Source organism: Heteronotia binoei, chromosome 14, assembly GCF_032191835.1.
Source record: "Heteronotia binoei isolate CCM8104 ecotype False Entrance Well chromosome 14, APGP_CSIRO_Hbin_v1, whole genome shotgun sequence".
NCBI lineage: Eukaryota > Metazoa > Chordata > Lepidosauria > Squamata > Gekkonidae > Heteronotia > Heteronotia binoei.
The window spans coordinates 25,805,298-25,819,947 of record NC_083236.1 but is presented as its reverse complement, the minus strand read 5'-3'; the positions used below and the strand labels follow the sequence as shown (position 1 = coordinate 25,819,947).

Genomic DNA, 14,650 nt, shown 5'->3' with positions numbered 1-14,650 from the left:
CTTCCGCTTTCTCATAATCGAGGTTCCATCCTTTGCTTTCTCCGCTTTCACTTCCGGTACCGGAGACCGGAAGCCATTTCCGCGAACGCGCGCGCGCACGAGGAGTGGGAGTGGTGCGATTTTTTTTTTTACGTTAGCCGCTGCGTTTCCATCCCCTGCCCATCAAAACCGACGAAAGCTCCCGCAGTTGCCCGGCCAACCCAAATCCCTCGAAACTGAGCCTTGATTGGGGGAAAGCATCCTGCGGCCCGCCCATTCTCTCGCGCTGAGAGTGCGCAATAAGAATTGAAAATTTCTCACAGGATGCACTCAGAGAGCGCTCTGCGCATGCGCCGTATAAACCTTAAGTTGGTCTGCGCGGGAGTTACGAATTGACAGCTAGTGCAGAAGGGGCTGGGGATGGCGCGGAGGTGGGTATCGTTTCCCTTCTCGTGGAGGAGTTTCTCGCAGCCCTTCAACTTGTGTCAGTTTAATTCTTCGTTAGGCTAAAAGAGTTGGTTTGTTTTTCAAATGAGGGCTAAAGAAGGTCAGCCCCGACCTGGGTAACCCAGGCTAGCCCTAGCTCGTCAGATCTCAGAAGCTATAGAACAAAGCAGGAGTCAGGTGGTACCTTTAAGACCAACAAAGTTTTATTCAGAATGCCTGGCTATTATTTGAACTAGAGATCACCAAGGGATATCAGGGTCATGCCATGGAGGCGATAGCAAACCAACTCACTCTGATCTACTCTTCCCTTGAAAATCCTCGGGGGTCGCCTATAAGTCGGCTGTGACTTGATGGTTTTATTTCTGAGCAGAGTTCTTGGTGGAGTTTGTTTGAGCATGGATTAAAGAGTATTGTGTTGTAGAGCTGTACAGAGTTATTTCTTCAGGGCAGGAAGAATGCTCCTCCCCTCACCAAAGCAAAAATGCAAGATGCTTTTCTGGGGGTGGGGGGTGGGGGTGGTTTGACCTATAGGCAGAAGAACTAGGAAGCCAGCATTGCCTAAAGATTAAATGAGAAGACTAAGCAGCCTTAGAGACACAAAAATGCATGAATGCTTTGACAAGCGCACTGGGCCTTGCGTAGAAGATCTGCAGGCTGGAGTGTGGAGAAGCTGTCCAGCAGTATAACAAAGGACATTTCAGAAAGGAGAGTGAACCTCTGAATGCCAGTGCTAGGATGTAGTATCAGGGTGAAACATCAGCCTCCATTCCCTGTTCAATCCTTCAAGGCAACAGTTTCAGCTGCTATGTGAAACAGGAGGCTGAACTAAATGAACCATTGTTCTGATCCAGTGGTCACTCCTTAAGTTCTTAGTAACTGATGAATATATCTTTTGCTTAAACCTTTCGTTAAAAATGGTTTTTTCCTGATCTCATGTCTTTCCAAAAGGATATTGGTTCTACAGTTGTACTACTTTTGATTTGTACTACCATTCACTATTTAATTCTTATTCCCCTCTTCTTCCTAATTAGAATATAAAGCAATTTACATCATTCTTCCATCCTTATGTTTAATAATCCCGTAAGAAAAGGTAGGGGGAGAGAGAGCAGGAGTCTGACCCAGGGTCACCCAGCAAGCTTGTACTGCAGAGAGGAAATTTAAACCTGGGTGTCCCAGATCCTAGTCTGATGCACTGACTAACCACTACAGCCACTGATTTCTTTATCCTTGGTTTTATGCTGCTAAATGATTTAAATAAATGTGTATTATCAGAGTAGAATAAAATATTGATGCTGTAATGTATTTAAGTGTTATTGTTTATGGAGGTTTTGGTTTACTAGCTGCCTTGTTAAGGAACTGCTTGAAAGTGTGAAAAATGTTTTTGTAAATAGTTTATGCAAAAAACGACTTGATTAAAGTATCTTTTGGTATTCTGGTAAAGCTAATGTTTTAAAAATACTCTTACCATTCTTTGACAGTGTTTTTGTTCTAGGCAGAGAAAGTGCAAATCATATTTTTTCAAGGGGTGGGGTGGGGGAGAATTTAATTTTTCTGTCCCATTTATGTAGTAAGAAGCTGTGGCTTACTGTGAATGTGTTACTCATGGGATTTTTTCTTATCTGCTTTTCTATAGGTAGTGTGGATAAAAAGCTAGTGATTCTGAAAAAGCTAATGTGCTTCCGATAATTGAATAAATGTGTGTATGTGTTGTGTCTAGGATTCTTTTCTGGTTTACAGCAATAGAGAAGGTTGTCTTGACAGATTTATTCCAGATCAGTTTTTTGCATCAGGCTCAGGTCGTCTTGATAAATTTGAATTCTGAATAGCTATTGAAAATATCCAATTCAGTGGCAGCTCACTGTGCACATACACATGTAGATTATGATACTGGGAGCTAGCCATTGCACTGTGTTAAAATATTACCTAAGCTACTAGTGTTAATAGTGTATATTTTGAGGATAACTGTACAGATGAAAAATATTTCAAACAATGCCTAGATACTGAAAGATGACACTTCTTTTTTGTGTTCCCCAGAAACAAAAAAGCAGTAGATTATTCTCAGTTTGGAGATGCGGATGACGATGATGGTAAGTAGTCTCTCTTTGTGTCATTGATGGGCCTTCTGTGCTGTAAGGGGTCAGGTGTCCATTGGAACAGGTGCACTGATGACTGTGGAGCATGTGACAAAGCACACATTTCTTAAAGCAGGAGCTGGTTAACAGTCAGTCTTTTACAAGTACACATTTCAGAATACAAATACACACATTCCAGAAAAAAATCCTCCCCCTCCAGGTACTATTTACTTTGTAATTTTAAGGTATGAGTTAACAGTTCTGTTTTCTATATTCTGTGTTTATAACAAAATAGCTAATACCTGAATTATTATCACCACTGTGCATTAAAAATAAACGCAATAACAAAATTTCCTCAACCTGTTGTCCTATGTCTCCCTAATAAATCTACCCACAAACTCTCCACCTTTCCTAAACATTCTAAATCTTAAATTCAAAACCCATTCCATATTAATTCTATACTATAACAAGTTTCAACTGCTATTTAATTCACCCACAGGCCCTGACTAAAATTTTCCAAGCTAGCCGAGTATAGATACAAAAAACTGTATCTTCCAGGGAACAAATTATATTACTTTCAAGACATTAAATCAAAATTTCTACTCAGATCCAAAAAGCTATAATAAAGTCCAGTCCCCTCCCCGTCCCAGCTTCAAATTGTTATAGTCTGTCTATTATATTCCAGAATTTAAGAAATTAAAAGGCATTAAATACTCTCAACAGTTAATTGAAGTTAAATAGCAACCCTAGTCCAAAAACAGGTACTAGTCTTTAGATGCAAGAACTGGAATCTGGCTGGATTTTTGAGGTGTCAATGGAAACAATCATTTTCTTTTTGAAGAGTGCCTTTCCCCTTCCTGGTCCATAGGTACTTCCAGTTCCAAGTTATATAGGAGATCAAGACCACTGCCCTCATCCCAGGCATAATCCTGTTTATAAATTCTTGATAGTTATATTCTTTCTCTACATCTCTTTATGTAAAAGTTAGGAAATGATCCATGAGACCTTTAACAGGTGTCCCATGTGTGATGTACATATATGCAACGTGGTTTGATTACCCTTGATTACAGGACACCTGGCTCAGATGAAGCCAGTGATTCCAGGGGGGGGGGGGCAGAGAACAGCTTCCGTTCCCTACTGTTGAAACAGCTATGTTTCTTCAAGTGGTATTTTGAGAAGCAACTCTTGCCAAACTAGAATGATTTTGTTTGATTTATTAGTATATTAGTTTGATTCATAAGAGAGCCAGTTTTGTGTAGTGGTTAGGAGCACAGACCCTAATCTGGAAGAACTGGGTTTGATTCCCCACTCCTCCGCATGCACCTGCTGATTTGACCTTGAGTCAATTACAAGTTCTCTCAGAGCTGCTCTCTCAAAAGCAGTTTCTTTCAGAGCTCTCTCAGCTCCACCTACCCCAAAGGGTGTCTGTTGTGGGGAGGGGAATGGAAAGGAGATTGTAAACTGCTCTGAGACTCTGAGTGGAGGATGGGGTATAAATCCAATCTCCTCTCTTCTATATTTTATTCAGTACTAATATGAATTCCCAGAGCACAATATAATAAACTTTTATAAATATACAGCATAATATACACATGTAATACAAAAAGGACAGTGAACAGAGACTCTTTAAAAAGTTGAATGTAAGTTAGTGTTCATGAGCTGAGTAAAGTTGGTGTCTTGATCTCTCTTATAGTATCTGAAAGTCCAAGTAGGACTGAGTCTTCCATTACAAAATCAACGGCAAACCATAGAGAGACTGAAGTTCTGATAAAAACAGAAGTCTCAGCTAACCTCAGTGGAAGGAGCAGAGAAGTTAGTGCTGGAGAAAGTTTAAAAGTTGATAATAGTGTGTAGAACTCTGCTTCCTCCTGGAGGAAGAACTGAAACCATTCAGGAAAGAGGGTCTCAGTTAAGCGATTATAGAACGTGGATCATTTGTGGCCAGTGGTTTCCAAGAAGAGAAAATGTGCACTTGAGGACTGGATATATAGGCAGTGCTGGGATTTTGAGTCACCATTTTTTTCTAGATATGTTTCAGTCTGAGACCAGTCTTTGATAACCAACAGTAGTTGTAGATGCTGTTCCATAAGGAGCTTGGTTGAACACACTGCAGTAGAGCAGGTTTTCTAAAACGCGAGTGTGTGCTTCCTGGTATGGTGAGGCTTATGGTAAGGCCCTTGCCATCTTGTGTGTTTGTTTAAGGGCTGGCTGTCCCGCACAGTTGCTCTGCGGGGCTTTTTGTTATTAGTCTAGTAAGGTGTCTGGTTCTTCTAAGGATTTGTTTCAGATTTTAAATGGTTATATGGTATGTAATTCTGAATCATGACTGGAAACTGCTGATCTATGGAGGGGGAAAAAAAGGTAGTCCCCTGTGCAAGCACCAGTCATTTCTGACTCTGGGGTGACGTTGCTTTCACAACATTTTCTCGGCAAACTTTTTACAGGGTGGTTTGCCATTGCTTTCCCCCGTCATCTACACTTTCCCCCCAGCAAGCTGGGTACTCATTTTACCGACCTCAGAAGGATGGAAGGCTGAGTCAACCTTGAGCTGGTTACGTGAACCCAGCTTCTGCTGGGATCGAACTCGGGTCGTGAGCAGAACTTAGGACTGCAGTACTGCAGCTATACCACACTGTGTATGCAAATGCCTTTAATTATTATTATTATTACCTTTAATTTATACCCCGCCCTCTTCGCAAGCGGACTCAGGGCGGCTAACAATCAGTTCAAAAAATTTCAGACAATAGATACAGTTAAATGATCAAACCTCAAACAATAAACACTATTAAAACACTTTAAAACCATTTTACGGTGCTACCTAGGCGGGATTGTCCTTTAATAAATGAACCTACAATTAAGTGCCTCTTTCCAGTCTAAGCCAAGCTATGAAATATGTTTGCCATACAAAAAACAGCAGGAAACTGGCTGTTCAGAATTTTGAAGGCCTTCCCTTGTTAGGTAATAAAGTTTTGGGAGGTCTTGCAATAACGCTTACAGTAAAGGAGGAGCCGTGGACTAGCTCCTTTATTTTATGTTTTAACCTCCTTTTTAGCTCAAATTTGTTCTAAAAGAAGCTCACAAGGATTGAAAAAAGAAGAAACATCATTACCAGGAGTTTTTTGTAAACAGGAACGCACAGGAACTTAGTTCTGACTGACTTGGTGTCAAGAGGTGTGGCCTGATGTGCAAATGAGTTCCTGCTGGGGTTCTACAAAAAAGCCCTATGTGAAAGAATGCTTGTGTCAGGGGTGTAGCCTAATATGCAAATGAGTCATTCTACAAAAAAAAAGCCCTGGTTCATTATGATGTTCTTGCTATATTTATTACTAATATGTTTTTTTTAAAAAGTGTATGTTCATGGAGAAATTCTAAGCTGACCTCTGTTAAAGCGCAGTGGATCAGGGCCCATCTACTTCCGGCCTCTTTTCTGATGGCTTCATTGATAGCATTTGTTCTTGAGATTATTTATTTAATTTTATCTTATTTACATGATTTCTATTCCAGCCTTTCCTGAAAGGCTCAGGGCGGATTACAGCAATAAAACAATGTTTGGATATAAAAATGCATAATCTAAAAGATAATAAAATCAGACACTGGCCATTCATAAATAATCAATAAAATATAAAGGAGGCCAGTTTGGTGTAGTAGTTAAGTGCGCGGGCTCTTATCTGGGAGAACTGGGTTTGATTCCCCACTCCCTGTAATCAAGAGGTCTCTAGTGTTTGTTAAGTTATCTTTTCACATACTCAGCTGAAGTCTTGCAAGAAGAGGAGGGGGAAAAAAGCAACTGTCTGTTCTTGCTTGCACTTTGCTATTTCTGGACAGGGAGGTACCTGCAAGTGAGGGTGGGGATTATCACCTCGCTTGGCTGTTTACTTTGTCTGCCGTGACTGTGGCATAGCCATTACTTATTTACAAAATGTTTTGCCTTTTTCAGGACCACCAAGGTAGGGAACAGATTTAAAACATACGTCATTAAATACTGGTCTTAAAAACGATCAAAATTAAAACACTTCATTAAAAGAATTAAAACCAAAGGTGAGAAATATACAAAAGGTAAAAAATGCTTAAAACACTGGACAGGGAGGAAGGATCAGTGAGGAAATGCCAGACAAAACAGAGCAGTCTATACCCATCAGTGCAAGACAGCAACCAAAGGGGACAGTCATGCTTTTATAAAGGTAGTAAAGATAGCCCTCTGTGCAAGCACCAGTTGTTTCCAACTCTGGGGTGATGTCGCATCACGACTTTTCACGGCATACTTTTTATGGGGTGGTTTGCCATTGCCTTCCCCAGTCATCTACACTTCCCCCCCCGCCCCAGCAAGCTGGGTACTCATTTTACCGACCTCAGAAGGATGGAAAGCTGAGTCAACCTTGAGCGGGCTACTGAACCCAGCTTCTGCCAGGATCAAACTCTGGTCATGAACAGAGAGCTTGGACTGCAGTACTGCAGCTTTACCACTCTGAGCCACGGGGCTCCTATATTTTACATACACACACACACGACTTTTTTTTTAGGCAGGAATGCACAGGAACGCAGTTCCAGCTGGCTTGGTGTCAGGGGGTGTGGCCTAATATGACACACATGCATACACACACACTTTTGTACGTAAGAGTTAATCTTGAAATGGGCATTCCTTCTCTAGAACAAATTCCGCTCTTCTGCTTAGTTTAATTATATTGGATTATGATTAAAAACTGAAGCGCTGGAATATTTAACATACAAATTCTGTGCAAATAATGGTGGATGAAGGAACTAGTATTGCAGTGGAATGAGGCACTACTAAAGTACTTTTCAAAAACAGATGAAGACTTCACAAGCATAGCTGCACCATCAAATAAGAAGTCAAAGAGAGTGCACGCTGAGACAAAGAAGAAGAAAATGGAACCGCAAAATAAGCTGCTTAGAGGGGAGGTTGAGCTGCAGAAAAGAGCAGCGAAAAAAAGGTAAGGTGAAGAAAGAAAAATAAATGTTCTTTTTAGTGCTTGAAATAACTGAGAATATAATTTGGGTTTTTTTTGCTTTTCTTAACGTTTGCAGGAGGTAAAAGTGTATTGGGAATATGTTCCTAAATTGTTGTTTGCAATATTTCAGAGTTCCCTTGGATGACAAGCTTTATCAAAGAGACTTAGAAGTTGCCTTAGCTTTGTCAGTGAGTGAACCAGCTTTAGGTACCTGCAAAGTAAAAGATTCACAGGAACAAGGTTAGTAGAGTTTTCCTACAATAGAAACTCCTGTTGTCTGTGTATCTTGTAATAGTGTTTCCTGTTTTTATTCCTAATCCTGGTATTGTATCCTTACACTTAAGAGCAAATTACATGTTACTTTAAGCATGTGGCAGGTGCTGCCATTTCTTCCATATTTCCCTGACAATGGGCGTGTTCACACAAACTAAATAATGCACTTTGCAACTGGATTTTCACTGTGTAAACCCACTTGCAAACAATTTCTGTGTAAAAGCACTCAGTGTTTGGGTAAAGAAGATACTTCATTATGACACTGTCATACATTTTCTTTAAATATTGTTGAGGAGGTATGGGGTGGTAGCAGCCATTCATGATAATGCAGCTCAAGGTAAGAATACTAACAGTACAATGTATTCCTTTATTCCATCTAGATCCACTTTTTTTCCCAGAAGGACCCAGATGTTTATATCACTCTCCTCTCACAACAGCTCTGCAGGGTAGGTTAGTCTGAGTGTGGGACTAGTACAAAGTAGAGTAGGAGATTCAGACTTAGCCTGACGTTCTAACCATGAGATGCAGGGATTTTGAAATAACAGTTCTATCCAGAGTGCAACTCCTTTCTCTCTGGAGATATGTTAACATATTGATATCAGTGGGCATGGCAGAACTAGCAGCACAGATTTAATATAATAAAATTTCCATACAGCAGGAAAAGGCAAGATTGTTCGGTGTGAAGGATAGCTAAGCCTGATCATCTAAAGGAATTCCTGCTGTGTGAGCAAGTGTGGCAACCACAATCCCACAGTTTTTCCAAACAGTATGGATTGAACCGGTGGAGGCTGAGTTAATGGTTTGGAAAGGTGCAACAAAGCATAAACCCAGAGTGTTTTCTCCATGATACTTGGTGTGTGCTAAGCGAAATGTTCAATTACAGTTCAGCATGAAAGTGCAAATGAACGTGACCAAACTGTAAAGGATTTCGAACAAAGAACAGCAGCACCTCAGCAGAAGGTACTGACTGAAAGCCAAGATAGTACAAGTTCTGCTCTCAGTTGCGAACAAGAGATGGTGTCAAGTAAGTGCTTCCATTTATTTCCATAATACATGTTCTGAATGTTGAATCATGGTGTTCAAGGACATTGTATTAAAACACATTGCCCATAGTTTTGAAAAACACACCTGTGCAAGGGGGGGGGGGTTGTAGAAAAAGCCCATCAGGAACCCATTTGCATATTAAGTCACTCCCCTTGGTGCCAAGCCAGCTGGAACTGTGTTCCTGCTCAAGAAAAGCCCTGCACCTGTGTGCTTTCCCCATGGTCCCAGACTCTATTGGGCTCCTACATGCCTGAGAATTAATCTCGGAGTAAAAAGATCCTAGAGCACATCTGCTAGAATCCAGGGCCAGACGCGTGGGAGGCACATGAACTTTTTATGTGAACTGGCCCTCAGAATGGCACTCCAGCTTCTCAACAGGAATTCAGAACAGGCCAGTCCGTTGTAAACTAACTAGGTTTTGTACAACAAACTAGTTTTAGCGAGCTGGTTTAATGGGCTGCCTGTACAATGTCACTGGCTTGAGCACCTAATCCATGTAAAGTAATTTTGTTCGGCTGTTTATGGGAAAACTAGTGTGGAGGCAGCATACAAGATTAGGTTAACTTTTATAATAGTTTTATCCTTGCTTTGCTTTTCATGCAGTTTGATGTATTAGTGGATAATTATTTACACAGTCATGAGAAATGTTGATATTAACATTTTATTCCTTTTTTGCCACCTTTCAAATGCACTTGGAAATTATGGGAAATTATGAGAAACTAAAAAAAATTAGTGCCTTACTAGGAAACAACGAACATGCTCTTCAGTTGTAGCTCTGAAATTTACACCAAAACAAATCAACACTGCACCAAAGAAAAAATGTATAGTACTCTGTTGCATTTTTAGATTGCTTTCACATTGGTATCCAAATCTTGATGGCAATTGCACATCATTATCTGAGTAAGGGGTGTTTATTTTAATCAATTGTTTAAATAGAATTTTTTTGTACTAATCTTATTTGCCTTGGAATTGAGTCCTCCTTTAACCATCCCCATTTGGATCTTGCCACTCCTGTATGTGTCCATGCCCCTTCCAAAACTGTGTTCACAACTGCAAACTAGTTCCTACACATTCAGAATAAAGGATTGGGGTATCTCTCCTACATAAACTGCCAGGTTTTCACTCATTCTGAGATTGTCATTCAAACATTTTTTCTATCTTCCATATCTTCCCACTACTAAACTAAAGGTGTCACTGTTCACCTGTCTGTGTATGTCCACTTTCACGGCTCATCTGTATTTTACTTGTGGTTTTAGCTGAAGAGTCAGAAGCTGATTCCAGCTTCAGCGAAGATGGTCATGATGAATTTCCTGTGAAGAAGGCAACTAAGGAAATTGGAAAGGGTGGAAAGAAGTTAAATGCTAAAAATGAAAAAGCAAAGACCACTACCAAATTGGAAAGGAGCTCTGAGGGTAAGCAAATTTGTTACATGTCTTCCTGAACTTTGGTATATGCTTTTCTCAATGAGGTTTTCAAAGAATTCATATTTGCAGTCTGTGAGCAATGTTTTGTGTTAGGTGTCCCCTGGTTCTAATGTTATGTGATTCCATTTTGCTTTTACTAGGCTCCACATGCTTTTATGCACGTGTAGTCACGTATCTTTCTAGCATTTTTGTTTCTTTCAATATTTATGTTAGTTTTCCAATTTAGTATTCGTAGAAGTGTTTCCAATGTCAATGATGTTGAAGTGCACTCCAGTGAAATTTAGATGTGCATGCACAAATCTCATTAAAATGAATTTGATTTTTGAGCAGGTGTAAAACATTGCCTTCAAGAGGATTAAAGTTTTAAATTCATACTGGAATTTTAAGTGTGGGAACTCATTGAAACAAAACATCTTCAACTGATAGATTCATTGATAGAAATGTCAGAGAAATTAATTTATTTTTCAAATTCAACTGCAGTGTTTACAAGTTTGTTTTTCAAATTCAACTGCAGTGTTTACAAGTACCTTCTGAACTAAATACAGAATTAATTCTGTTGCTGATCCTTGAAAGGCTAGTGGGGAAAAACCAAAGGTTTTTTCTTTTTGCCTTTAACCATGTCGCTAGTTCAAGCAAAACCTGAGGCAACTTTGAAGAGAGCCCCAAGTTCTTCAGAATCACTTGGAAGGCCTTTAAAAACATCAAGCTCTACAGCACTCAAGAGGCCCAGCTGGACACCGCCAGGTATGTTTTATATATGAAAAGAAAACATGAACTCTCCTACCTGTGCAATTTCTAACACATCCAATCTGTTTTTCTGCTGGTGAAAAAAGGGAAGGAAAGATTTTATTTGGTCACCCAGAATGGCTCAGCTGAGGATCATGGGACCTGGTTGGACTTAAAGCCACATGGGTTGAAGGCTGAAGTAAGGAGGGGAATTGAGCAAGGCTGAATGAAAGCAGGCTGAATTCAACCTGATAATTCTGAATGCTTTTCTTTTAGGGAGTCTCTTTTGCTTAGAGCTAGTTTGCTAAGAACACAAATGATTTCACAAATGCTGGTGTGTTTGTTTGTTTTGTCTACTGCAGTGGTTGAGATTTGGGCTAAAATATTAAAAGGAAATTTCCCAGCTGAGAGTCAGCTTAGATAAGGCTTGCATGAGCTTGGTTGCATTGCAAAATACTTGTTGGGATGCAGAGAGCCTTTTACACACATCCATGATTATATGAATGCAGAGTTTAGTTCTGAAATGCCTATAGAGATATGCTTTATGTTAAAATTGGGCGCTAGAAGTAAGCTGTACAACTTGCACAATACTTCAGCCCTAGAATTTAAGAAACGATCATCACCAGGAACATAACTGATGAACGAATTAAAGATTATCTAAACAGCCTGGAATTTTTCTTAACACACATCTTCACCTATCTCTTTAGCTGCATCTGGAACCACTAATAGCCCACCAGGAGGAGTCCTTGTGAAGTCACCCACTCAGAGTCTCAGACTTGGCCTTTCCCGATTGGCAAGAGTGAAGCCCTTGCACCCCAACGTTGCCAGCGTCTGAATGACCCTGTGATGATTTTAGAAGTTGTAAACTCACAGGACTGGTGGGAATGGAAAATATTCCTAATTTCAAAACAAGAAATTAGAGAACCTGTAGACCATAAACTGGTAATTCAGGACTGAGAGATGCATTTTAAAAACTTTTGTAAGACATGAGCTGATGTCATGTTGTTAATCTTAAGTTGTGATCCCTCTCTAACAACTGAAATTTTCCACATTATTGGCATATTTGCTGATTGTTGTGGTAGGAGTGGTGACTGTTTGTGGTCTGTGGAAGTCACTGATATCACAGCCACCATCAGTGGGCCAGGACAGATACCTCAAGACCTGCAATATCCATCTACAGACCTATGGGTTGGATCCAGAGCAGCACCAGTGGACCCCTATTGGTGGAACGGAACATTCCTGTCTCCAAGAATTCTGTTTGTGTGCAACAGTTGACCCTCAAGAACAGTGTTGGTGGTAGAAGTGTGGATTTACAGTGTGTGTGAGGGAGAGATGGTAAAACACACCCCTTCTGTTGACAGGAGGGCCTTCCAACTGTTGAAGATGACATTTGAATTCAGTTTGTTTGTAAGACAAAGCTTATTTGCATAACCTGATATTTTACTAAAAGTGGTCTTCGGCTTACGATCTTACAGTGATTTTCTGTCTTCATGTAACAGGAGTACATGCTATCAAATCTTGTCTGTCTTGATGCGACTCAGCAAATGTTACTTCTCAGATTTTGGCAATGTATATTTAAGCTTTTGTTGATGAATATATATTGTGTATTATTACTGTGACTTTTATGAAATAAATGATTTTTTAAAAGAAATGGCACAAAGGCTAGCTACTTCCTTCAGACCTAAGGCTTTCATATTTCAAAGAAGTCGACAATTTGAACATCTAAAGTAAACTGATTCAGGTTGGGTCTCTGAGGAAAAGTGCCCAAACTTCCATATGTAAAACAAAAAGCCCAGCTCTATTCAGAACAATCAAAGCATTATTACGCTCTGTCTTTATTTCTTAAAATGTGGCTATTTGTAAGGGATGTGGGTGTTCCATTAAAGACTGAGCAAGACCAGTTTCCCAGCACTGCCCCTTGCCCAAGTTCATGAAGCTCAGGTAGTGCCGAAGCGTGTAGAAAATTGGTCAATACCTGAGAAGGATGAGGGTGTATGGCTGTCTTTCATAGACTGTTGGGCCACTGACAGGAGGGCTTGTTTGCCAGCATTGCCAGTAGGTGATTGCCCTTCATTCCTGTGTCTGTAAAGTGCAACCAAGTCACAGCTGACATATGGTGACCCCACAGGATATTCAAGGCAAGAGATTAACAAGTGATTTGCCATTGCCTGCTTCTGCATAACAATACTGGACTTTCTTGGTGGTCTCTCATCCAAGAACAAACTCAGGCTGACTCTGCTTAGTTTCTGAGATCTTTTCAGATCTAGCCTTGACTGTCCTGTTAGGGCAGATCCTTCATCCCTAGTCAGGCATAATAGCAGCAGCTACACCAACAGGAAGACTGGAGAGAGAACTTGAGATGTGTCTACCAATTGAGAACCACTCCTCTTTGGTGTAGTGGTTAAGTGTGTGAACTTTTAACTGGGAGAACGGGGTTTGATTCCCCACTCCTCCCCTTGCAGCTGCTGGAATGGCCTTGGGTTAGCCATAGCTCTCGCAGAGTTGTCCTTGAATGGGCAGCTTCTGTGAGAGCTCTCTCAGCCCCACCCAACTCACAGGGTGTCCAATGTGGGGGAAGAAGATAAAGGAGATTGTAAGCCGCTCTGAGAATGATTCAGAGAGAAGGGTGGGGTATAAATCTATGGTCTTCTTCAATTGCTTCTACTGCTGGAATTCAACTGTAGTTGAAACCATGCTGAATATGTTTGCCCAGGTGAAGAGAGCCTGATCCATCACAGAGCATGAAGTCTAGTTTAAACTCTGAGTCCAGTGGGACCTTTAAGTTCAACAAAGTTTTAATCCGGGCATAAGCTTTCATATGCATACATACTTCAGATACAAGTCACCATTGAAATACAAGTCACCAGCCACTACATATAGGTAGAGTGGTGAAGGTGTCGCCAGGAAGGGCTAATTACAGTCAGGGATGGAATTCTAGCAGGCGCTCCTTTGCACACACCCCTGATGTAGCCAATCCTCCAAGAGTTTTCAAGGCTCTATGCAAAGGAGCTCCTGCTAGAATTCCACCCCTGATTATAGTCAAGATGCATAAGTAACTGAACAATAGATATAGCTAAGATTGGATTAAGGCAGTTTGTGAGACCTGTGAATAGCAGCAAATTAGCATACCGCATAATAGAGTTCACAACAGATGGGAGAACTGAATGACTTTAACGTGTGTTGAGATAAGAAACCAATGTCTTCATTAAGCTCTGGGAGTTCCATTGTCCTGAGTGCTGTGATAACTTGTAACTCAGCAATCTCCTGTTCCAGTCTGTTTCTGAAGTTCTTTTGTAATAAAAAAGCTACTTTGAGGCTTCCATTGAATATCCTGGGAGGTTGAAGTGCTTTACTGCCAGTTTCTCAGTTTTGTGATTCTTGATATCAGATTTGTGTTTGTTTATCCTTTGGTGTGGGGTTTGACCTGAAGGGCATTGTTGGTATCTAATGCTAGAAGATGGGTAAGTGAATGAGCCTGAAATGATGTTCTCAGGTCCAGTGACTGTGTTTTCTGGGTGTAGGTGGCAGCAAAGGAGAAGCATTGACTGTGGGGTGACATGACAGAGGTTTTCAAGATTATGCATGGGATGGAGAAAGTAGAGAAAGAAGTCCTTTTCTCCCTTTCTCACAATACAAGAACTCGTGGGCTTTCAATGAAATTGCTGAGCAGTCAGGTTAAAACGATAAAAGGAAGTACTTCTTCACCCAAAGGGTGATT

At 40.6% G+C, this 14,650-nt stretch overlaps 1 protein-coding gene across 1 annotated transcript; it reads left to right on the top strand.

Annotated features, from left to right (window-relative positions):
• The first annotated feature begins 83 nt into the window (after positions 1-83).
• On the top strand, positions 84-12,583 carry RAD51AP1 (RAD51 associated protein 1). The gene is made up of 8 exons (XM_060253708.1): positions 84-410; positions 2,461-2,513; positions 7,306-7,447; positions 7,596-7,705; positions 8,622-8,762; positions 10,039-10,194; positions 10,834-10,950; positions 11,640-12,583. Exons 1-8 carry the CDS (start codon positions 400-402, stop codon positions 11,765-11,767), a joined length of 858 nt encoding a protein of 285 aa, XP_060109691.1. The 5' UTR covers positions 84-399; the 3' UTR covers positions 11,768-12,583.
• The last annotated feature ends 2,067 nt before the right edge of the window (positions 12,584-14,650 follow it).

Bases quoted from the DNA above. Each gene is read 5' to 3' on its own strand.
- RAD51AP1 (XM_060253708.1), top strand. The intron at 2,514-7,305 runs GTAAGTAGTCTC...TTTCAAAAACAG, and splicing joins AGATGCGGATGACGATGATG to ATGAAGACTTCACAAGCATA. The intron at 8,763-10,038 runs GTAAGTGCTTCC...TTGTGGTTTTAG, and splicing joins CGAACAAGAGATGGTGTCAA to CTGAAGAGTCAGAAGCTGAT.